This window comes from Dermacentor albipictus, chromosome 1, assembly GCF_038994185.2.
Source record: "Dermacentor albipictus isolate Rhodes 1998 colony chromosome 1, USDA_Dalb.pri_finalv2, whole genome shotgun sequence".
Classification (NCBI taxonomy): domain Eukaryota; kingdom Metazoa; phylum Arthropoda; class Arachnida; order Ixodida; family Ixodidae; genus Dermacentor; species Dermacentor albipictus.
The window spans coordinates 375086385-375111138 of record NC_091821.1 but is presented as its reverse complement, the minus strand read 5'-3'; the positions used below and the strand labels follow the sequence as shown (position 1 = coordinate 375111138).

The following is a 24754-nucleotide window of genomic DNA, read 5'->3' as shown; positions in this document are numbered from 1 at the left end:
ACCTCAGGGAGCTTTTGCATCAGAATGTCAGCCATCTGTAGTGCACCCACCACAACGTGGAGGTCTTGAGAAGACAGCATGGCTGCCAGGTGTGAGGCAACCAGTTGGGACCGCAGCACCTAGAATTTATTCAAACAAACGAAAGAAAATTACCACCATACATGTCAACCGAAAGGAGGGAACAGGTACAGTGAAGCCTTAATATAACAGTCGGTAAAATCGGCAATTTGCTTCGTTATATCGAAATGTTGTATTGAAATTTGACCTTTTATGCAATTAACTACAGACGCCGATCTATGTTTCTTACACGGAAAGGGGCCGCAGAATTTTCCTAATTATCAGGCAATCAAGAAAAGCAAATTTGAATAATAAAACAATTCACTTTGATAAATTTGGGAGTTGGCGACGAATGATAGTTTCATGCTACGTATGTCAATGATACCTTCTCGGCGCTACGAATTAAACGAAGCCAGCCACGCCTTCAAGTGCCCTCCACCCTTGTGGCCAATAGCATTGCCCGTCTCTCACTCCAACAGGTGAGATTATGAAATTTGAGATTATGAAATTTGAGATTATGAAACCTCCCCTAGTAAATGCTCAGTAGGAGAGCTTTTACATGGTACCAAGCTGCCTTGGCACGCCCACTCTTTGCGCACATGAAAAATTACCTCTAAAGCAGCTTGCAGGGCTGTGTATGCGCTCCGCTGCGCTTACAGCCATGTGCAGCCATGGCCGAGACGTGCCACGCCAACTTGCCCTTCACTCTGCCCCCACTCCGCGCCCGCTTGATCGCGTTACCGCGAGCTCCCTCCCCTTTCCTCTTTCCCTTTGCTTGCTTGGGAAGGCGACACTCGTGAAAGCACCGTCTTTCTTGTCTCACCCTTGCACACTTTCACTACCACCTAAAGCACAATCGTGCGTGGGGCACGATTGGATCTTATTGCACTAGTGTTTTATACAGAACATGATGCGGCTCCACTTCCGCAGATGCTCTAGTCGGGCAGTGCGCAATTTGAGAGGTGCATTTGCAAGCAGCCGCTGGTGATTAAATCATTTGACCATCTGCGTACACAGAAGTTTCCATTTGTTGTCTATTCATTCCTCTGCGGCAGCAGTGAAATTTCGTTATATTGAAATCACGCACAAACACACTTTGTTATATTAAGGTTCTAAATACATATACAACATATGGACAACAGGTTATGAAAAGTTATATACTTCGCCATATCGAGAACTTCCACATACTGAAGTTCGTTATATTGAGGTTTAACTGTACTTGACATGAGATTCACCCCCTCCTATAAATTGTGCTACTGTGCTAAAGGTGTTGCAAATAAATACAGTAAAACCTCGTTCATAAGTGTTGCAAAACAACAAGCAAATACGTATTAACTGGGAAAATGTACGATTCAAATTTAAAAATTTGACAGACTCAACCGTACTTGATATCTATGTAATTAAAAGTGTTGTGTGAATCGTTGGGGGCAAGAAGCAGGAGAGGCTGACGCGCATCCAGCTGATGGGGCTTCGGCCACCTGAGATGCGCTTCTTTGCTTAGTGTTCCGAGACCCACGGGAAAGCGAAACGAAATCGAGCTAGTGGGCAGATATCACCCGAATGGAACGCGATGCTCGCATCACACCCCCTGCAACAGGAAATGGTGGTTTGTTTGGATTATCGCCTACTAAAAGTGTGCAGTAGGCTTCCAAAGGCACTACGTCTTGCGTAGCTACAGCTGAGACACGTGCCAATGAGGAGGGTGGCGGCCTTAGGTAGATGCCACATTGTTACATTGTTAATGAGTGCCCCAGTGAGACAGGTCCCCCCATCCACTAACTAGCAACACTCTGCACACATAACCTGCGATGGAATAAAAAAAGGCCCCCTAAATTTAGCAACTATCCAGTAAGGGAACCTGGCAAATTGTGTATAGACTATTACGACAGGCCCCTTCACCGTAGTGAGCGCCTACTACAATAGGGTTGGCAGTGATAGCTGTGTGTGAGGCCTGCGACGACCCAAGAGGGGATTTGCTGGTACTGGGATAAGAAACTGAGCATGCGCTGGCACTTTTACGGGAGCAGTATTGTGGTTAAGAGGCCTCGGCAGGAAGATATTGTTCAAAATCGTATGCGCCTCGCATATTTTTTGTTTACGTACGACCTAGTGGTGGGAAAACGTATCCTACAATCGCAGTTTAGCAATGCACTGAACATTCATGCCAAAATATTGTGTTTTCCAGGAATGTATGAACCAGTAAGAAATAAGCATAACTCAACAGAGTAATCTTGTGTGTTCTTGATCGTGATTGTTGGCGCCGGGTAACCATATGTAACGGGATTGCACCAACGTTTTATGTATATACTTGCATAGCACTAACTATCCTAGTTGAATACCCAGAATATTAAAAATAAACGATACTATGTGAACTAAATCATGAGCGCACATCCACCAGTTGCCAATTTCATGTCAAATTAAGTCAGATCTCATATGGTAGAATCTCGTTAATTCTTATTCCACGAGACCGAAGAAAAATGTAAAAATGTACAGAATGTCAAATTATGGAGGTTATCAAGAAAACAAACAAATGCTTACTATGCCAACACGCTTTTATTTACCGGATGAATCAGCAAATCCTGCTTCTATTTTCCACAAAGGCACGGCAGAAGCAGCAATTCTCGTCATCTCATGACTGATCAGCACTCACAGCGGCGAAAACACAAATTCCTTGCGCAGCGCAGCCATGATGCACGCCTTCATCTGAGAAATGCTTTTCAATACCGCATGCACATCCAAATTAGCTTTTAGGCAGTGAAGTGGTCGCGAACAGATTGTCCGTCCATCGCGACTTAGATGGTGCTCTTCATTCTTCAGAGCTTTGCACCAAGTTTTTCCGTTTCCCCATCCACTTTCTTGGGTATTTACGATTCCTAGTAGAACCCTGGGAGTGTTAGCCAGCACCACCACTCGCAAACCTTAGCGGCGAATGTGGAACATCCTTTCTGCGGCAGGCGTCACTAATACGTGGTCTTTCTGGGTGAAGGCAACTGGTCAAACCCGCAAATGCAACTTGAAGGCATCAATGTTGCCGGATTCGAGATCCTCGTTATGCAAGAACGAGAAAAAAAGAGGGTTAACCGAGGGGCCCGATTTTTGTTAATCATATGAGAAGCCAATAAAGACACCAAGGAAAACATAGGAGAAATTACTTGTACTTACTGACTGAACTAAAGAAACGATAAATTAAGGGTAATAAAAGTGTATGAAAAAACTATTTGCCGCAGGTGGGGAACGATCCCAAGTACAGTGGAACCCCTATTACATGACTTTCTAAGGACCGCGAAAAAGCGTCGTAAAATGCGGGCGTCGTAAAATCCGAACAAAAATTATGCCTATGAAGATACTACTTATTTCGCGCGACGGATTTACGAGGAACTTCAATGTAAACTACTAAAATACTCTGCAGAGCTTGGAAGCCCAAATTACCAAAAAAGTAAATGCAATAAGAATTAATGCTGCAGTACAGGTACCAATCACGCTTTATTCAAACGAACCTTTACGGCACTCTCCTGCCCACTGCTGCGACCCCCACCAGCCGGCGCAAACTTTAAAAAAAGTCGGGTAAGTTTCTTTTGGACCTTGTTTGATCTGTGAACCAAGAGCCTTTGCTCGAGTTGGGCAACATCCAAAAGGAGGTTCTCTGTGGCGACGCATGAACAGATGAAGTTCCGGATGCCGTCTATGTGCCACAGCGCCTCAGCGAACGTTGTAGGCACAGGCACTTTCCAACAATGAGCATGGGCAGCCTCTCGGAACCGTCCTTGTTAGCACAGAATAGTGCCGTCACACGCTCTTTACTTCGCTTGCCACCGTGACAGCTGTCACCCTTAAATGCAAAGGTTTGCTCAAGCTGCATATGGTAAAAAATATCGCTCTCATCAGTGTTGAAAACGTCGCAGGGCTTGTATGCAGCAATCATCTCCGGCAACGACTCCACCCACTCGTTCACCGTCGAAAGGTCCACGGAAGTGCTTTCTCCACAGGAGCAACTGTACACAACCCTGTTACGTTTTTTAAAGTGAGCCAGCCACCCGTTTGATGCCTGAAAGTCGTCAATGCCCAGACGCAATGCCACAAGGTCCGCCTTTTCTTTTAGAATGGCACCACCAACGTTGATCGCAGAGCTCCGTGCTTGATGCAGCCACTTTGATGATAACTTTTTTCTAACCTCTCATGCTGTCATTTTGCCACTTTACGCTTGAGCCCGAACTTGTTAGCATTCTGCAATATCACCGCTTTGTTTGCCAGGATCATCTTAAGCGAAGATTCGGGTATCTTAAGAGGGGACACGGGCCTTGAAAACCAAAAAATAGCGAAAAAAATCTAGATTTTGGAAGTGTTATTTTAGAAATCAACTATTTTTCTACCTATCTGCCAAGTTTCGCGTCTCTAGAATCAGTAGTTCAGGCGAAATAATTTGCGGAATGAGTTCCCGATGAATTCCAGCCAAAATGAACCCCAAAACGGCCCTTCCTTCCCATTGCGCAGCTGCCGTTTCACGCTGCCTGTCACCGCCATCTCGGTCTCGTTTGTAAGAGCTACCTTCCTGCTTAAGGGGGGAGGCGAGGATCAGATTTAACTTTTTTGTTTCTTCACAGAAAGGGCTGAAATTTGGCACACACACTGCACATTGCAATAAAGTGACAAATCTAAAATTTCATTAGGATATCTTAATTAGTTTGTTTTATAAGAATTTACAAGTTCCTTGCTTGTGGAAAGCCTGGCACAGTAATGAAACGTGATAGGGAGCTGGGAATACCTTGCATGTTTGCCCAGATGTCTAATCTACATCAAGACAGTGTTCGATTTTTTTTTTTGTGCACTAACAATTTTTTGCTCAACATAACATGCACATGACTGTGCTTCACTGCATGGAGCCATGTAGTAATTGTGAAATAATTAAATAATGGAAAGATAAAGAAACATTTCAAGACTGTCTTTATGTACAGCACAGCTTGTGGATCACAGAAAAACAAACTGGGTCAAAATCGGTCCAGCCATTGTTGTGCTACGCTTTCCACAAGCGAGGTGATTGACAAAAAACATGCAATTGAGAAAACTGGCTGCAAAGTTTTAAAAGCACTGCAAATTTATTAAAAGGCACCAGGGCTGTAATATTTTGAATCATTGTTGTCAGGCATCTTCTTACACCTTTGCCTCATTGTTTGGTGGGCTTTGGATGCCTTCTTCAGGCGTTCTTTATCCTTTTCTTGCGCCGTCTGGAGTAGTGCATGACCACCATTTTCACTGCCAGACCGAGCCTGGTATCGCAGTGTACCCACAGAACGCTGTTGGCATCTTGGGCACAGTTTTAGCGATCAAAGAGTTCATCGCGGAAACAGGCATAATAATGAACTCACAGTCACAAGGGGCCGAAATTTGTTCTTGGCATTGCTGCTTCCGCTAAGTCGCGGACACTGCGCGAAGGGAGTCGCGAACGCTGCATGCCTGCGCTTCTGCAGTCACCGCCAACACAAAACGCGGCTCGAGGCGCGTCTGAATCGTGCGACGATTCGTCTGGTGAGCCTTGAGTCACCTTACAGTATGTAGCTTGTCCACGGTTGGGGCTCACTCGCAGGCTGCGTGTCCCTGTCGCACGATGCATCGGAAACGCACACCGTCTCTGCCGGCGATGGAGACCTTCGACCCGCGTCGCCTCCAACAACCCTATCTCGGCTGCCGACTCGCGCGCGTCGTACGCAGAGCCCCCGTTGGCACATCTTCCGGTGGCTTGGTTATCAGTGTCGATGTCACAGGGCGATTGTCGGCTTCGCTGCTGGAATCGCGCGGTGCAAGATAACGCGGCACGTTATCCACGTGTTCAGTCGGGTTCTCCGCTCCTCCCGCTGGCCGCCGTCTTTTTCTCGCCGTAGGAGGTTTGCGTTTCCGTTTTCCGAAGGCATGCTTCACTTAAAAGTTCTTTTTGAACGAGCGACGATCCATTACTGACCTGGGAGTTTTCATAAATCCGAATTCTGCGAGTGTCAAGCGAAGAAAGACGCCGGCGTGGTTTTCAAAGCAGACAACTGCGGTCCGCTGTGGTTGCCAGCTTGCCCGCGTCTGCAGCAGCAACCAATGGCGAGACGCCTTTCAGTACGGCAACCAATCGGAGGCCCGCTTTTATCGCAGGGCCCGTGTGACCGCCTCTAGCAGACCCGCGCGTCTTTTGTGCTTGTGCGTTTGTTACAAGATGGCGACGACCGAAGAATTCAGAAACGGAATGGCGAAACTTCGAGCTTTCGTACGATACCAAGATGGCGGCGTTCGGTGGCGGGAAAGACAAGTTAGGGATCCGTGAACCGCGGTGATTTTACGCGATTTAAAGCTGTTTTCTCGCCCTACGCACTGATAAATTAATTTTTTTCGGGCACTTTTAGTGCGTTTTCAGTCAAACCATTTTGATACAATGTAGATTAGGCATTGCAGATACCGAAACGCGTCGTTGCCAAAAATCGATGTTTTTTGCGATTTTCGCGATCTGATCCCCGCGTCCCCCCTTAAGTTTCCCGCCGCCGTCGCTCAGTTTCAATCATTGGAAGGTGCAAAATAAATCAATAAAGAAAAGCACATTATTTGTTTCCTAGTGGCTGAACGAGCCCACGTGAGAAGACTGCCACCTGATTGGCGGAGCTGGCTGATGTTGTCTGCTAAGCAAACCGGCCTGCGCACCACCGTCATGCTGAGACGTCATTTTGAAAAACTGCGTGCAGCGACTGAGAGATGGAACAATGACCGGGTCAACAAGAAAGTTTCATATGCTGAACAAATTCGGCAAAAAGCGGGAGAAATCGATGGTTGGTAATGTTAAAGGTCGCCGCATTTCCCCAAGATGCGGCGAGGGCGATGTAGAGGCTACATCAAGTGGAAGTTAGCGACAATGACGTGGGTCCAGCGTGTGCACGAGCTCCAGAAGCCGACAGCGGCCGCATCCGCCGTGACACGGTGATGCTGCAGCCTTCCGATGTGAAGCAGAACACAGGATTCGGACCGACAAAAAGCTCCTGGAACTCTCGTCAATGGCAGCGACAAAGCGGAAATCGGATTGTTTTAACCGTGACGGCGGCGTGGTCAACTGCACTTGACGAGACCGGCAGACTGACGAGAACTGCATGAAAGATCGGCATTCACGATCGTCAATTTGGATCTGAAAAACCAGCTTTTGACGTTTACAAAGTGCACAGCAAGTGATAGCGCCAACGTTGAGTTCAAGAAAGGTGAGCGAAAATACGGCCTCGCTGTGAAACTTACGCTTTCATGTTTCAACTGCGAAGACATCGCGTCCGCGTGGAACACACCGTGAGTAAGCGGCGATCAGACAGTGAACCTGTTGGTTGCAAATATTTTGGCAGCGCATGCTATGCAGTGCACTGGGAACCAGCAAACAGCACTTAATGATATTTTTTCGGTGATGAACACTTCCAACCGCGGTCTCCATAACAAGGTGTGGCAGAACTACGTGAAAAAAAAATTGACCCCTGCAGCAATTCGTGCAGCCGAAGAAGTGATGAAGAAGCGAGTCATTCCTTGGCTGACAGTGTTCAAGAGGCACTGAAGAGACGACATTAAAACCGCAGCAGGCAATTAGACTACATTCCTGGTGGTTATTAGGAATGTACATGTATAAATAGGTGCAAACCATTTGTTAATTTTCATGAAATTTTGTGCTGTTTGTTTTTTACGTTTTTCTCAAAACATAAATTTTTGGCTCCATGCAATATTGAGGCCTCAGTATCACAACACCTAGAACAGTTAGAACTGAAATTCTTTTTGCTGAATAAAGTCTTATGTGTACTCTATGAAAGATAGCAAGTGGATTTCTCACCTTTCATTTCAGAAATTAATTATTTTGGTACATTTTGTGGGCTTACATTCGATGGGCTGTAATGTAACTATTAATGGTCACATCAAAAAAGTGTTTGCTAAACTTCAATCCTTACTCCTTATGCTATCTAACCATGCCTTACAAATTATTTTTATTGAGCCATTTATTTTTAATTGAGGCCGCAATCAAAGGGAATTAAATGTTAATTACCTTAATAACTAATTGAGCTAACCCAAAACTAAGTACACATTTGAAATCGGTGCAAAATTATCAATAACACCAACAAGTTTGACTAGTATATATGGGAAAATAAAGAAGATTATTTATATGGCAGTGTCCCCCTTTAAGGTCACGGGCAATGCTGGCTTTCGTGGCTCCATGCCACTTTTCCACTTCCTCAATAATATTCAGCTTATCGCCAAGCGACAGAACTGCCCGCTTTCTGAACATTGTGCGTCGCATTGCTTTACACAAGTGAAAACCTCCGCTGAACGCTGGTCACTAGGATTACGACGGAGAACATGTGCGATAAACCTAGGCCTCTTCGTGCTACCTTGTCGGTGATCTGCTGCTGGGAAACTGGAAAGAGAAACGCTTCCTCAATGCGACACCGCCGAGAAGAGACGGAGAAAGTGATTGTGGAGAAGAAAAGGCACTATTTCAGAGCAGCGAGCGTCGCAGACGGCGACTGGTTGGGGAGAGAGAAACGAATGATCAGACTTTTCTTTTGTCCGCCGTCACGTCGTTGTATAATACGGGTCAGGCGTAAAATTGTGTCGAATAACCTGGTTTTTTAATGCATTGCTTCTATGGGGACTTCGCAGGGACTGCGCTAATCCTTTGTAAAACCTGGGTCGTCGCAAAACCGGGGATGTATAACCAGGATTCCACTGTGCATGTAATTTCCCCATATGTTTCCTTGGTGTCCTTATTTGTTCGCTTCTCATGATATCATTTAGTACGTACTTTTTCCAAGCTCAGCCCAACTATGGTTTCACAAGGTTTCACTGTATCAATTTTACGTCCGACCCCGTTCGAAATAAAAGATTTTAAAATGCATGCAATCTTCCAGGTGATATAGAAAGTGTTCAATATACGCAATAATTCAGTATATCCGTGTTTCATATATCGAAGTTCGGCTATTTTTACACAATGGCTTATATATTTGCATCAAGAAATGTTGCACGAGATATTAAACACGAATGTCCCAAAAAATGTTTCCAAGCAATAGGCTGTACAGCGTAGAGGCGCTACGGTAGCATATGTTCTCAAGAAAAACGATGGTCTTGGAAAAAGGAATGCACTGTCAAAATGAAAAAGACTAAGGATAAGAAAGTTGGTGCATAAACCAAGGCACAAATGAACAAAATTCTGTTAGTGTGGAATTTTTTTTTAGGGAGCAATGAGATGCACACAAGCAGCTCCTTCTCAACACACCTCTGCCAGAAGAGGTGCAGGAGCACAGTGCACCATGCGCAGCAGTGCTCGCAGGCAGCGATGCCGCACGGCAGGTCCTGCCGAACTGCTGTACACCTCGTGTAGAGCCCCAAACAGGGCTCCCAGAAAAGCTCGACCCCCAGCGTGGCTCTGTTCGCGAAGCCACATGGCACGTGGATCAGCTGCCGTAGCAGCAGCCCCTCCGCCACTTTGGGATGGCGAAGAGGAGGAAGACGAAGGAGAAGACGATGACGCCCCTGTAGCAGTTGCCGAAGCGCCCCCAGAGAGCACTGTGATGTAACGAAACAAACATTTCATTCACGCAGTTGCAGAGATCTGCTCGTGACATCAAGTAATTTCCAGTTGCAGATGCCTGGTTTCTATATCTTTGCAGGAAAACTATGCTGTCAGCCATGCTAATTAGTGTATTATAAGTGAACTCCGTTTCATACACAGCGTGCAACGCTGCCAAAGCTGGGGAGCTAATACGGCGCTATACTTGCGACAAGAAAAGTAGCGCACAACACTGCTGAAATGCAATAAAATAAGGATACTGTAAACACAAATATAATATTAGCATTTATTTACTGTTTTGTTAACAGACAAGATTTGTGCATGCTTAAAGCTCCAGTATTGAAAGCGTCATAGTACTTTAAATATCCTTCTTAGTTCGTGCCAGGTTTTGTCCCGTCCGAACAGCCGACACAAAGAAGATGGTGTCTCCGGCTTCAGCTGGAAGCGCATCGCCTCGTCGTTTGTTTTTGAAGATATCTCCAGCGAAGTTTTCGAGGCAATGCAAGCAACTTATCGCCAATGTCTACACAGTGACAAGGGCACGCTTCCCGAAGACAGTCCGCGAAGTTCGTGATATTGTGAGTGCTGATACTGGAGCGTCCACTCGCACTGTCGCTAAGTACATGACAGAGTGTCTCTCAGGCCGACTGGCTTAGCCGAAGAAGAGACCTCGCAAAGTCCCTCTAACAAGCTCTCGTTTCATCAAGCATGATAGCTTTACACTACACGCTGTTCGTCTTAAGTACGTGGCATGTACGCTGAAAAAGAAATTCAAATTTTTGATAAAATCTTCACAGCAGTTAACGAAGACAACATTATGGAGACTGTTGCATGACATCAGCTTCACTTTTGAAAAACGAAAGCTGGCGCTCATCGAGCGTGACGACATAATCACCTGGCGTCGGAGGTACTTGAGAGCCACCAAGGAATTCTGGAAGCAGGGCAAGTACGCGGTTCATAGTAGCTACGCATACTTAATAATTTTGTGACTTGCACATTGAGTTCTTTTGCCGTGTATTCTTGGTGCTTGGAAATAGAAAACAATACGCACTTTAATGGCTGCAATCCAGCAGCCTGTGCTTTAGTTTGTGTTTTATTTGCTGTTTGCGCACTGGCACAGGGACCAGTTTTTGTGGCTATGAAGTTGAAGCTACAACAGCGCCGTACCGCCTTCCACAACCGCACTGTTCGAACGTGCTCATGAGCGAAAGACGCCAGCATGCAAGCTGTCCCTGAGTAGTTTCAGGCGTTTTGTCGTCGTGAACAAGACATCAGGTGCGCTATAGAGACATATTTTTATCCCACTTTTCCACAGGACAATCATTTACCTGGATGAATAGTGGGTAAATGACGGCCATACTGAGCAGCAGGTATGGCAAGACAGCACAGTGGCACCATCTAAGGCCTTCCTAAGGGGCCTAACAAAATGTACAGCAGCCCCATCCTTGTGCATGCAGGAAGCAGTGACACTGGATTTATTAACGGTGTAGCAGACTTTTTCAAGGCCAAGAAAGGCAATAATGTGGACTACCATTTGCATATGGATGGCACATACTTCAAACACTGGTTTACGACTAAACTGTTGCCCAACATCCCCACCAGTAGCGTCATTGTTATGGATAATGCGCTGCATCGCAATGTCACTCTAGAAAAAGTGCCCACAGTGTCGACGCGAAAAGGTGACATCCAAGCGTGGCTTACAAGGAGGGGAATTACTTGGAGCTCAGATATGTTTCGTGCCGAATTGTTGGAACTTTCAAAGAGAGTGAGTGTGCCCTACGCTGGCGCTGCGTACCATATAGACAATATAGACAATATTGCTGCTAAATACAGTCATGAAGTGTTAAGACTGCCTCCATACCACTGTGAATTTAACCCAATCGAGAATGTATGGGGGGTCATGAAAGGCCACGTAGCCATGAGAAACAAGGAGTTTACTTTGGCGCACATTGAACAGCTCTTACCAGATGCACTGGCATCAGTAACCTAACAAAGTCCTGGGAACGGGATGTAATTATAGTTAATCAAATCGAGCCGGTCATTATTAGCACTGGTGGGTCAAGTGACTGTCCTGATGAGTTTAGCTCAGCAATGAGCGGTATAGAAGAGATTGTTTGAAGGGCCCCTTACTAGGCCCCATTAAAAAAATATACCATGCCTGGTATCCTCAAATGTTTGTACACCCAAACCCGTGTGTCTCGTATCATAACTGTGTAGCAGTGCTTGTAGGCTTCTGGAAAATGATAACCCGGGGAATGCTTGCATTGCTTATCTTACGTGAAAACTGCTGAGTGAAAGTTGCTTTGATATAGAACAATGCCTCATGAAACTGAGAGTGCGGGTAGGACAGAGAAGAAAGCGCTACATCCCGTCGGTTATGTCCTTTCTATGTCATCGTATTAGCACTTGTTGGGTTCTACTGAATATTGCTGAAAAATAAACTTGTGTGCTCATTTTCAACAATGCTGAAATATATACTTTTGTCAATACGTACAAAATTCATCACTTACATTTACAGAGCTTAGAGGATGTTGGCAAGTGTTGTAATGCAGGCAACCACAGAAAAATTTTTTGCTCTACGATTCTTATTTTTAAAGAATAATGGAAAAAAAGAGGGGAGGGGGGGGGAGAAAAACTTGGCCATACTGAGATTCGAACCCAGGTGCTACCTAGCCTGCAACCTCCATGCGCGTGCCTTGTGCCACTCAGCCACATAACACGCGAAATGATACATTCTAGCTTTTTTATTTCTTTTTTTCTGAAGCCTACTTCCATAGGTTCCAGCCTGTTGCACGCTATGCATGAAACGGAGCATAGTAGATTTTGAATCGAATATAGAATATTGGAAAATTTTTCACAAAATTTACTGCTTACAAATGTTGGGCAGGCAAATATGGTGACCCACATGCTCGGGTGTCTCCTAACATTGCATAACAAGAAAGTAGCAAGTTATCAGTATGGCCTACTCTTAATAAAGGCACCAAATTACAGTTCAGTTCTAGTATATGAAGGCCTGGATGATATATATTTTTTTTTTATCAAAAGAATTTCTGTTGAATAGAACCTAGTGCTTCTTTCCTCTGGAACTAATGAATTTTTGATAACTAATGAACTTGTGACATTCTGTTGTGCTGGATATCAGTTTACTAGTGGACCTGCATTTTTTGCAGTAATGTTATTTATTGCACAGAAAGTTTGGCTTTCCAGATTTTCACCAACATACAGAAGGACTATGCAAAGTTTACGGCAGGTGAAATATCATAAGGCAAATCTGCACGCATCATGTGACCTGATCAGTGTTCCATGCATACCCAGCGCCCACAAACAGCAGGCTTACACGGAAAGGGGCCACAGAATTCTCTTATTTATCAGGTAATCGAAAAAAGCAAATCTGAATGAGAAAGCAATTCACTATGATAACTTTAGGAGTCTGCTACGAATGATACAGCTTCATGCCAGGCACGTGGATGATATCTTCCCATCGGCAGTACAAATTAAGTGAAGCCAGCCATACTTTCGCGTGCACTCTGCCCCTGCAGCTGATAGCATCGCCCACACTGGGATCACACTATCAGAAAAAGCGCTGGCAGCAGGGAGCAGTCATCGAGACTTGGGAATACAGCTTACATGCACGGTAAGAGAGTTTACACAGTGCCACGCCCTCTCCGCATGCCCACTCTTAGCACATGCGGCAGGTTACCTCTAAAGCAGGGTGTGCAGCTGCGTATGTGCTCAGTTAGCCGCGCTTACAGCTTTGCGCAGCGCTAGAAATTGAGAGGCGCGCCAACTTACCCCCTAATCCGACCTCTCTCGTGCGCTTGATCGCGTTACTGCGAGCTCACTCTCCTTCCCTCTTTCCCATTGCTCGCTTGGGAAGGCGGCACTAATGAAGCCACCATCTTTCTTGTCTCACCTTCACACACTTTCACTAGCAGCTAAAGCGCACAGTGCGTGGGGCCCAATAGGATCTTATCGCACTTGGAGCTCATATGAAACACGTTGCGGCTCCACCTCCCCTTTCGCTCATCACACTTGCACAGTTTGAGAGGTGCGTTTGCAAGCAGCGCTATGTAATTCAATCATTTGTCCATCTGCGTCTGCCGAAGTTTTATTGTCTCAACATTCCTATGCAGCGGCAGTGAAATTCCGTTATGTTGAAAACGCATACAAACCCACTTCGCTATATTGAGATTCTAAATATACATGGTGTTCTGCGGACAAGAAGTTATGAAAAGTTAAATACTTCATTATATTGATCATTTCGTTATACTGAAGTTCGTCATGTCGAGGATTAACTGTATTTGACTCGTGAACCGAATTATTCAAACTTTCACTATTCGATTTAATCATATTCAAGTATACATGCACCCCTAATTATAAGCTTTCAGGTGCGTTTACGTTTCTCTTCTGATCTATATATACCATACATTCTAATCTATATAATCTATTTATTATAACCCCAGTAGTTTGGTCAAAACATGACAGAATATACCGTATTTACTCAAGCAACGAATACATTCACTTTTCCTTGGAAGTGATGCAAAATAGAGGCTATGTTCAGCCAAATGTGCCAGACTCACTCTGGGCCATGCCCTGATTGGTGACCCTCTGCACAGGCCTTGCAGTGCCAGTATCCTCATTGATCTGCTGCATAAGGTTGAAGTCGAGCGTGTAGGTCTTGCCCATCGTGGAAAGGCTGATTTCATCCTCGCCTGACTGGTGGGCCGCCTGTGCAAGGCAGGAGGAGATTTGCACGGCTTTCCTAAACAGGGTTCACAGCAGCTTTTGCAGAAAAAATCAAGGGTTCTCAAGGACTTTCTAGGCACTGACAAAGTGTTTTGTTGGATTAAAACACCACTATAGTGAAGCACAAAACAACACGCGAACATTCTTTGTTGTACGTGGATGCTTGCAAATTTTTACAGAAGCTATCGCCAGCAAACACAAACAAAATAGATCTCCACCTCAAAAATGTTAAATAGATTAGATTAGTTTGACTCTTTACGTGTATAAACCTTGGGGTCAGATACATAAATAAAAGCTACTAAGCTACAACTATCTCACACAGCATGGAGATCTTGATGAAATGCTAAATGCAGACAAAAATCAAGTATAACACCACGGCATTGTTAAAGAGCAAGAATGGCAGTACACATGCCACTATATATAACTGCATGCCACAAACCGCAGCCAACTATTACTGCAGCTTAAGAAACAGAGTAAGAAAGTTACGGTGTGCAACCCAATACTTCTACCTCCACATACAGTAAAAGCTCATTAATTCGACACCTGTTAATTCCGAAATTCCGATAACTCAGACGGCTCTATTAGACCCGGTCAAAGTGCATGTTAGTCTATGGGATCAAACCGTAGTTAATTCGTCAAAATTTGGCCCCGCATTGCTTAATTCGGACAAATGCTGACAGCTGCCGCTACACGAAAAAGTGGTAAAGCAGTGCTGGCACCGCTGGAGTGAAACCGAAACCTGAGAAGCATTGCCATCGTCGTCAATTAATGGGGGCGATCACAGCGTCACCGAACGTCTGTGTCTTCTTCCTTCGCTCCACTGCATCTTCGAGGCCATTTTCCCTTGTGTTGTCGAGTCAGCATCCTCTCTTCTTGCGGAGTTTTCTTTTTTCGCTGTGACTGTGTTTTACATGCCACCACCACCATGCGGCTACAGTGATGGCAATGCCGGCAAAGTGGCAGAAGTATGAAGCCAAGAAATCGGCGACTAAGGTGGAAATTTTGCAGGCTTTGAAGAACGGCGAATCGCAACAGCACGTTATTACCAAGTACAACATGAAGCGGAACATGTTGGGAACATACTTGAAAAATGAACAACAGATTCAAGCCTTTGAAAGCAAGAAGTTTTATGCATCAAGAAAGTGGTTGCGAACCGCAGCTCATCCCCAGCTCGAAGAAGCTTTGCTCCAGCGGGTTACTGACTGTCGCAATGCACATCTGCCTTTGAGTGGACCTTTCATCATGGCCTAAGGTGAGAAGTGCACTGCAATGATGAACATTGAATCGTTCAGAGCTTCCAAAGGGTGGTTTGCGAGGTTTCGGGAGAGACACGAACTCATCTTCAGAACTGGGTGCAATGAAAAGGCCAGCATTGACAAAAGCGTGACCACCCTGTGAAAAAATGGGAAGCTGCTTGAGCACATCGCTGCATATGAACCAAGTGACTTGTTCAATGCAGACGAAACCGCTCTATTTTTCAGAGCTCTGCCCGACAAGACGGTGACTTTCAGAGGGGACCCGTGCATTGGTGGCAAGAAGAGCAAGCAAAGGATAACTGTGCTTCTTGCCGCCAAGACATAAGACATGTTGCTTTAAAAACATCAAAGGCCTTCCTGTCGAGTTCAGAGCAAACAGGAAGGCTTGGGTGACCTCAGATTTTTCGAGGCTAGCTGCAGCGGTTAGACCGGCACTTCACTTCTAAGGACCGCAAGATAATTATGGTTGTTGACAACTGCAGTGCACATAACTGTACAGGCGAACTGAAGAGCGTCAAGGTAGTTTTTTTGCTGCACAACACTATATGTGCCCTTCAGCCGATGGACCAGGGTATCATTCACCATGTGAAGTTGAAGTGCCTAAAGTACCTTCTACAGCGAATGATCTTATGCTCAGAAGTTGGAAAACTGTATGAAGTGGACTTACTCGGCGCAGTGCACATCATCACCCACGTGTGGAAAAATACTCCTCCGCAAGTCATCGCAAACTGTTTTCGGCACAGCGGTTTTGTGAGGCCCGAGCATGCAGCAGTAGCCGGTGAGGTCTCAGCCGAGCCCACCGATGATGACTGGCCGACCTTCGATGCTGTCCTTTCCACAGATGCGATCCTTCAGGACTACATCGCGATTGATGATCGTGTCGCCGCGACTGGTCTCCTGACCGATGAAGAAATTATTAATGATGTCACAGGCACCCGGGAAGACCATGATTCAGACGAAGAGTCATGCGAGGAGGTGCAGCCACGACCTCATCGCACTTCACGAGAAGTCACGGAGGCGCTTATGATATTGGAGGACATTTGCCTGAGCTCTTCCTACAATTTGTGGGCTGTTCCCACTTAGAAGAGTTAAAGGGGGAGGCTACCCTGGAGACCGAACTTTCTTATTTTTAAAGATATCCAGATGAAACTTTCAGGGTATGTTCACACCACCGATCTATGAGGAACCGCAAAGTTTCATGAAGATATGTTTATTTATGCTTCTACAACTTGATATTAATGTTTTTCCTGTTCATTCGTTTATTTGGCATTAGAATAATTTGGACATTTTTCCCGGTCCCATGGGATCCAAATTAACGAGCTTTTACTGTACATGGCAAAAATGCCTGGTGCTAAGATTGGGCTGCATACTACAGTTGAACCTCACAATAACAAAATAGGGGGGGGGGGGGGGGGGGGGGAGTGCTCTTGCAGGCATTTCGTTGTTGCAAAATGACAGCACATATAGGAACTACGTTGCAGAACGAAACTTTACTGTAAAAATTCTATTAGCCTACTTTACAGCAAGCCTTACTCGAGGATATACCAGAACCGCATTGCCGATAGCAAAAAATGCACGCCATGCGTCGATCAGCAGTGGCGGCACTGGCATGGAGCAGCATTCCCGGCTGATTGCTTTCGCAGATACGATCACATTTGTGAAATCTTGTGTAACTAGGCACCAGATGCGGGGCAACAGCACTCCACACACGCAGCAATGTTTTCCCAGTGGACGCTGTCGCCTGTAGATGCCGACACATTCAGTGCAGAGTGCAAAAGTGATTGCATCTTGTATCCCCAAAGGTAACAGATCAAGATTACGGCCCCCTGGTGCAAATCCGCACACAATGCCTATCGGGTCACATCGAAACCAGCATTCTTGAAGCAAGGGACACGTATTCCCAGATAATCGCTCAATCACAGCGAAATGGGCAGCAGTTCACACTGCAGCAATGACCTTAAGAGCAATAAACAAGTCCACATTGGTGGGATATGGATTTTTTTGTTTTTGCTGCACTTTTCTCACTGAGCCGCACATTACGCACACCACTAGGTCTGCAAAAACCATCATAACATGTTGGTAGCAACATGTGTCCCATTTCAAACAGCAATCAACAAGCAAGATGGAGGCCATGGCGTGTTTCCAGTGCACGTGATCACTTCCACCGCATGGTTGTTTTAGTAAACAAAAATGGCGACGCCAATACGAGCGTAATGAGGTGGTACTTTAAAAAATTTTAGTGCAAAGCAAACACATTTGAGCACATATTGGAGCTTGCTAGCTTTGTGGGAGTAGGTTATTTGCAAAGGTTAGGTTCTCGCAAATTTTGTTGATGTGGAATTTCATTGTTGAAACGTACAAAATGCATTGAGTCCTATGGGCATTTGCCGGGAATACAAAAATGCAAGTGCTTGTTTCCTAATCGTGTGCCAGGAAATTATAAGCCAGCTTTCACAGTGCCCTTGCTGACAATTGCCTCATCCACTGCCAAATCACCAGCAATTACACGAAATGACGAGCCATAGATTTCCTAGTCTGCAGTATGTCACGTAGTAACTTCTGTGAAATAAATGACGCGCATGGTCTGTGTAATTTAAAAGCCTTGATACCACAACACCTACTGTAAAAACCAGAATATAGGTCGAACTTTTCTTCAAAAAACCATCGCGAAAAGTCGACCCTCGACTTATATACCGGACATTGGCAGAAAAACTACAGAGGTCTTGCAACAATGGGCGGTTGAAGTAAACAGCCGCCTTCGCCATTGCCATCAGCAGCAGCGTGGCGACGCTGTGGCGCCGACATTTCCCGTTTCCATTGTCACAAAGTTATTAAAGGCTGCACTTTCATTTTGTTTCAAAATGAGCGGGAGCGGAAGCCGACGTCAATTCACCGTCGCCTTCAAGAAAAAGGCGATTGAGTACGCGGAAGCCCACGGCAACCTGGCGGCACAGCGCGAACTTGGAAGTATCCGAAAAGAGCATTCGGTAGTGGCGGAGGCAAAAGCAACGTATTACAACTTGCAGCAACCAAAAGAAAACGTCATTTCGTGCCGGATCGCAGCGGACTGCAGAACTGGAAGGCAAGGTTGCGGAGTCCGTCCGCGAGCTGCGTTCAAGATCGCTGCCTGTGACTGCTGAATGCATCCGTTTGAAAGCGGTAGAGATCACACGCGCCTATGGACTGGGCAGCGAGAAGCACTCGTCATCCGACTCTGATCAAAGGCGTTGCTCTGATTCGGAGTAGCGCTTGCGCACTTCGTGCCCTTCTGTGTGCTGTACACCCGACGAATTTTTAACAGTATCGCGCGACCATCGACCCGCGTGTTTGTCAGCACCTTATCATCTCGGCACGGAGCGGCGAAATAGTGAAAGTAAGGGCATGTGTATACACATGCGCGTGTCTCGTTTGTTTCACTGCTCAGCGCCGTTAATAAGGTGTTGACAAGCACGCGTGTCGATGGTCGCGCGCTACCGCTAAAAACTTAGCCGGGTGCACATGCGAGCAGCATTTAAATAAATACTGTCACCATTGTGCAACCCCCTGAGTCGCATTTGTTTCAAGGTAAGGGTGTCATGTCTTTCGGTACTTTTGCCATTGAAAAAGATTTTTTTTTCATTTTGAGAATTCGTTAGTTGGGGGATCGACCTATATTCCGGTCCGACCTATAGTCCGGTTTTTACGGTAGATCATTTCTAAATGTCACATTTTAGCCAGATACCATGGCACTTGCCTCAATGATTTTGCAGTCGATGGAAGAGTACGGATGCCAGAGCCCTCGATCATCCCTCCACTTCCATAGCACTGCATCAGTTTGGTGGGCATTTGGCTTCACTAAAAGGGAGTCCACCACGAAGATGCCATCCTGGGGCAGAACTGGCATTAGCTCCCTGCAAAGGAAGTGCACCCCATTTCACCCAATACCAGCAGCTCACATAGGATGCTTTTAAGAAAGAACAAGCATTTTGTCACAGCTAAGTTTACTGACACATGAGAGGTTAATCAAGTCATGAATGTAACCAAGGCGACAGTGTTCTGTGTATTGTGGGCAGCAGGGAAATAGTGCCCGCCGTTCAAGTTTACTGCTCCACCCCTTTGAGGGGGACTCAACAATTAGAATAGTCTATCTGGTCAAAACTTCCTTTTTTTTACCCCGCAATCTTGAGGTGTTACCATGTGGCAAATATTGAAATAAAGGTTTAGAGAAATCAAGAAGAAAATCTGGTGTTGCGAGGTGTAGATCACATGGCTTTCTTTGACACAACACCACCATTTTGGAGCCGTCGTAAAGGAAAGAAATTCGAGCTTCATATAGTTGCAGTGCTTCATTTCGCTGTGTAAAAATCAAAGCAAAAGAAGCCCACGAAAAGAGGAAAAACTGGAGTGGCAATTCGTTACTGCTGTTACGTGTTCACAATAAGTGCACTCATTGGCTAACACAGATTTGAAGCTGCAGTAGTGCATTTCATGCTCACTTTGACAACGGTGAGCATTGCATTTCCCAGGGTACTCAGGACACATTATGAAAGGAATCAAAGCAGCCTATCACTTACGCTATCAGCGATGTTATCTCGTACAGCTCTTGAGGACTCCTTGGAACAAGCTGAGACATTGGAGGCAAAAATACGCAGAACTGCTTCAGTTGAAAAGAAGTGCACATCACAGTTTTTGAGGTTCTATTTCTATATGATGAAAACAAACGTGACTGATGTAATGGTTACCTCTATGTCATCTCCTAGTGGATCCGAGTTGCCCATGAGAAGAAAACGTAGTGTCTCAGCAATATCTGTAAATGGAAAAAGAGAGCATGAACCTTGGAACTAAGAAGAGTGGCATTAATTCAGCACACTACCCTCGCAGAACACCCCCGACTTAACTAACAAAGGTCACAAGCATGTCATAGTGGACAGGCTACCAAGCACGGCTATGAGGGTGGCACTTGGCAAAGTGGCAACCTCATCATCATGCTTAGCCAACACAGCTACTGCAGGGGTGCAACATGTGGTTGTTCCTATTTGTGTGTGCCTTGAAGTACTGTAAAAGCACTTGCATCTGCCTTTATTATCTCCATTGGCAACATAGTACACTTAGTTTTGGGAACAATAATAGGTTAAAGCCACAACCACTGCTGAATTCCAATGCAAGCTCCAGAGAAGTCTGGAAGCTCTGTCACAGCTCACCGTCCTCTGACAGAGAGCATTCGCTCAGTCTTCATTCTCAACAATTGTGCACAACCACATACAGCAGTACTGGCATTCCTTTCTTGGGACAAAGCCCATTTATCATCTGTATTTTTGAATGCTAATGGTTTAGAATGCATGGCAAACCTATCAGCTGGTCCACCACACCACTTCCTGACTGCTCTTGTGGCATGATGAATTATGTGACACTTCAGTTATTTCTTTACCTAAAAACTCGAATGCAAAGAGCCTGCTTTGCAAGTCATGACCTTGTCAAAAAGAAAATTATCACAGTAAGTGATGCCCAAATCCATGCCTCAGCAGCAGTTACTTCTGATTAACAGAAATGGATCTCGAAAGTTATGCTTTTGTTGCCTGGATACACCAGAAGCGATTGCAGCAGTCGGAAACAAGTTGTGGATGCCATGTTTTGGATCCAGTCTCTTGTGTGATGTGAACAATAACTGATTGCTGCAGCAAAACAACAAATCACTCGCAAGCACTGGAGACCTTCTTTATCAAGAACAGAGGGAGGTGTATAAGTGAGCCTCCTATCTCATTACTTCATGCTAAATTTGATTTCTTGTGCAACCGCCCTTGATACGCATGTGCCTGTTCTTTTTGCTTCTTATGCGCATCCGTGACAAGAGGACATATATTTACAATTCTATCCTTACATTAAACAGTTGTAAGTAGCGTTTGCCTTCATCGACTTTCCTTGAGTCTGGTTTTTATTGCGCTATGTTACAAGTTCAATTATAGACAACCAACTAGCCCAACAATCAACTCTTCTAGAATGCACTCACATGCTGTCCTGTCTTGTCTGCTCATCTGACTGCACAGATAATCCTAGTCAACAGCCACTAAAGAAAGTATGTCTATATTTTCCTGCTGCATTTTTGAAATTCTTTATAAGCTTTTCCTGGCTTCTGTACATTTGAATTTTGATCATTTATATTTCTGCTTAGAAGTTGGGGGCTGGGCCAGGGCAAAGCTAGGGTACAATATGTACTAGAAATATCAGTTGAAGAACAGTAACATTGTCAACGTATTTCTGCCTGTTTGAAGACAAGCTCTGAATGTTCAACACTTCACTTCACTTCCAGAACATTTCAAATGACAAAATGACCCTTATTACACTCTACAATTTCTGTAGGAAACACTGATATGCAGTCGTCCAAGAACCGTAAGAGCAAGCTAGACTTTTACATGTAATTTTGCAGAGAGCACGCTCGAAATCGGCAAACAATCCTGTATAATCCCAGAAGCTTTCAGGACAGCTCAAACAATAAAGAATTTTCGGTCAAAGACCCTCATCCCTCTCCATCCTAAAATAAATGGTGCCTTACTGTTGTTTAGCAACTGGACCGCAAGATGTGGGCAGGCAGCGCAGAGCACAGCCAACATACGGACAACCATGACAAAGGTGGCCGATGACACTGGGGGTGGCGAGAGAGCAAGGAGACCCTGCGCAGCCGGTAGCAGACCCTGGGCAGCGACCTCCTGGAGAAGAGGTGCTTGAGCCGCCAAGCAGTCGACCAGGCGCGCCAGTGCCAGACAGGCCGACTCAACCGACTTGCGGTCCCCATGTGAGAGGCGGCCACTAAGCAGCGCTACAGAGTCCCCCACCAGTGGGAACTCGTCAGCTGTCAGGCTCTGGCAGCAGTTGGCAGCCACCGTCAGTGCTGCCCGCTGAGCACTCATGGAGAAGAAGTCCAGGTATGTGAGGCACGCCGACACCCCACGCTGCATTCACCGCACAGGAAAAATAAAGGCACTCGTTTTGCCCTCGAGCATGCGTCGATTAGCTCTGACACAGTACAACCTTGGCAATACAGCGAGCCTTACTTGAATTAATCTGCAAATTAGCCAGTTTTCATTTTCCATTTCCAAATCTTAGCTTTGTTGAAGAATGTGTACTGTTACTCAACAGAGTAGCCTTGCATCGAAGTTTCTCTTCCAGGTCTGCATGCATCACGAGTAGGCACAAAAGCATTTGCAATTAAAGTGCATGAATGTTCACACGCACAGACACCTACAGACTGCAAAGCAAAACATACCACTGCGCCTGTGTGCCACATGTCATTCAAGTATAAAACCTATGTGCTGCAGGGCACATTTCTTTAGCACCATGAGCATTTTTCACATTAACAAATCTGCTGAAATTTAAAAAAAATTAGGTTATGGGGTTTTACATACCAAAACCACTTTCTGATTATAAGGCACGCCGTAGTGGAGGACTCCAGTAATTTTGACCACCTAGGGTTCTTTAACGTGCACCTAAATCTAAGTAATCTAAGTACAATATCTTCCTTACCGCATGCAGGATAGCTTTACTATGCCGCCGAGACAACATCTCCAGGGCAGTCAGGGATTGCTCAGCAACATCCATGCACTGTATGACTTGAAGCTGGAAGAGAGAATGCAAAATAGAACCAACCAAGCGATTAAGAAAAGCAAGCAATCTTACACTCAACCCACACTGTCAGCAATGGTTAGAAATGCTTAGGGCAGATAACTGGTGGACCATCAGAGTTGCAGAATAGGTGCCAAGGGAAGGGAAGTGCAGTCGAGGACGGTAGAAAATTACGTGGGCTAATGAAATTTTAAAATTTGCATGTGCAAGCTGGAATCGACAAGCGTAAGACATGGGTAATTGGAGATCACTGGGAGGTGCCTTGGTCCTGTAGTGGAGATAAATATTGGCTACTGCTGCTGATGATGATCACCTCTACACTTACAACAGAAACATCATATTACAACAAAAGCTAACATTCTCGAAACCTATAGAAGTGCAAAATGTGCAGCTGAAGCAACTATAGTAGATTTTAATTAATTTGGCTCCGGTTAATTTGATTTTTCGGTACAGTAGTTCCGGACTGAAGGTCCCAGACGGTGCCCATGCATTTCAATGGGCCAAAGCATTTGTTATTTCGATCCTAAAATTGGCTTTCACCAGATAATTCAAACTAGACCAGTCAGCAAGAACGTGCCTGACCCTTATGGTGACCCCTACAGTAACCACTTTGGTGGCAGCATCTGCCATAAAGAAGCTTGGGGACAACGAACGCATTCAACACACATCAAATCTCCAGTAGAAAATGCCCATTTTCTGCCTGCCACAGGAAAATTTTCAAGCAATAACCAGAATTCACAATGTCTGGTTACGGTGTTTACTTGCGCATTTTAACGCACACCTTTTCTCAACAAAATACGGCCAAAAATTGCCTGCGCAATGCAATCAGATATGAAACCGAAAACCACCTTCGCGACATCTGTATGCTTTTCCACATAACACAATTCTATCGTGGCATAGCTGACTTCAAAAACCGCACGCGGAAGCAGATTTTAGGAAATTGGCCTCCATTGTGCAACAAACACGACCCTTGCCATGTTTCTTGCTAAAGAATTGTACATGGATTAGATTTCTATTTTGTTAGGAGCTTTAATGTTGCTTCTACATTATTTTTTTGCTTTGCACGCATAGAAATTGGGCATGTGCTTTATTCAGGGGCGTGTTAGTATCCAACAAGTACCTTCAAATCAATCAGCAGCGTACTTTGACATTTTTTTTCTGCATCTTGTTTAATTCTACTCGCTGGATAATTCAATAAATTTTGTTGCTGTTCCTGCTAGGGTCAAATGAACAAATGACTAACATGTCTGGGAGCTGGAATGCTCGGGAAGGACCTTAACAGTTTGATAAGGTTGATAGCAGTGATACTGCAACCCATCAGTTGAACCTGCAGCCAATCTCCCACTTATAGCAGACATTGACGACCACAGATGCCCCTTGCTCCATGCAATGAACTCCAAGCCTGAAGTTCAGGCTAGCATTAACAAAGAAATGAAGTGCATAAGGTGAGAAATAAACTTGCATTGCCCATAAAAATGCCATGTTTAGATGTTGTGTATGCCTTTTACACAAGCTGTACTGCAGTAGTGCCTACACACGTGCC

At 45.2% G+C, this 24754-nt stretch overlaps 1 protein-coding gene across 4 annotated transcripts in view; it reads right to left on the bottom strand.

Annotated features, from left to right (window-relative positions):
- ctrip (E3 ubiquitin-protein ligase ctrip) overlaps positions 1-24754 on the bottom strand; it is a 160207-nt gene that overhangs the window by 91376 nt on the left and 44077 nt on the right. For 3 of the 4 annotated variants that reach the window (XM_065431586.2, XM_065431585.1, XM_065431587.2), the window contains exons 9-16: positions 23113-23205; positions 22145-22541; positions 20337-20401; positions 20169-20248; positions 19349-19505; positions 14194-14341; positions 9320-9609; positions 3-119 (exon numbers count right to left, since the gene is read on the bottom strand). In XM_065431586.2, the coding sequence (XP_065287658.1) occupies positions 3-119; positions 9320-9609; positions 14194-14341; positions 19349-19505; positions 20169-20248; positions 20337-20401; positions 22145-22541; positions 23113-23205 (1347 nt within the window). The remainder of the gene's footprint in view (positions 1-2; positions 120-9319; positions 9610-14193; positions 14342-19348; positions 19506-20168; positions 20249-20336; positions 20402-22144; positions 22542-23112; positions 23206-24754) is intronic. The other variant, XM_065431588.1, reaches the window with a different exon arrangement.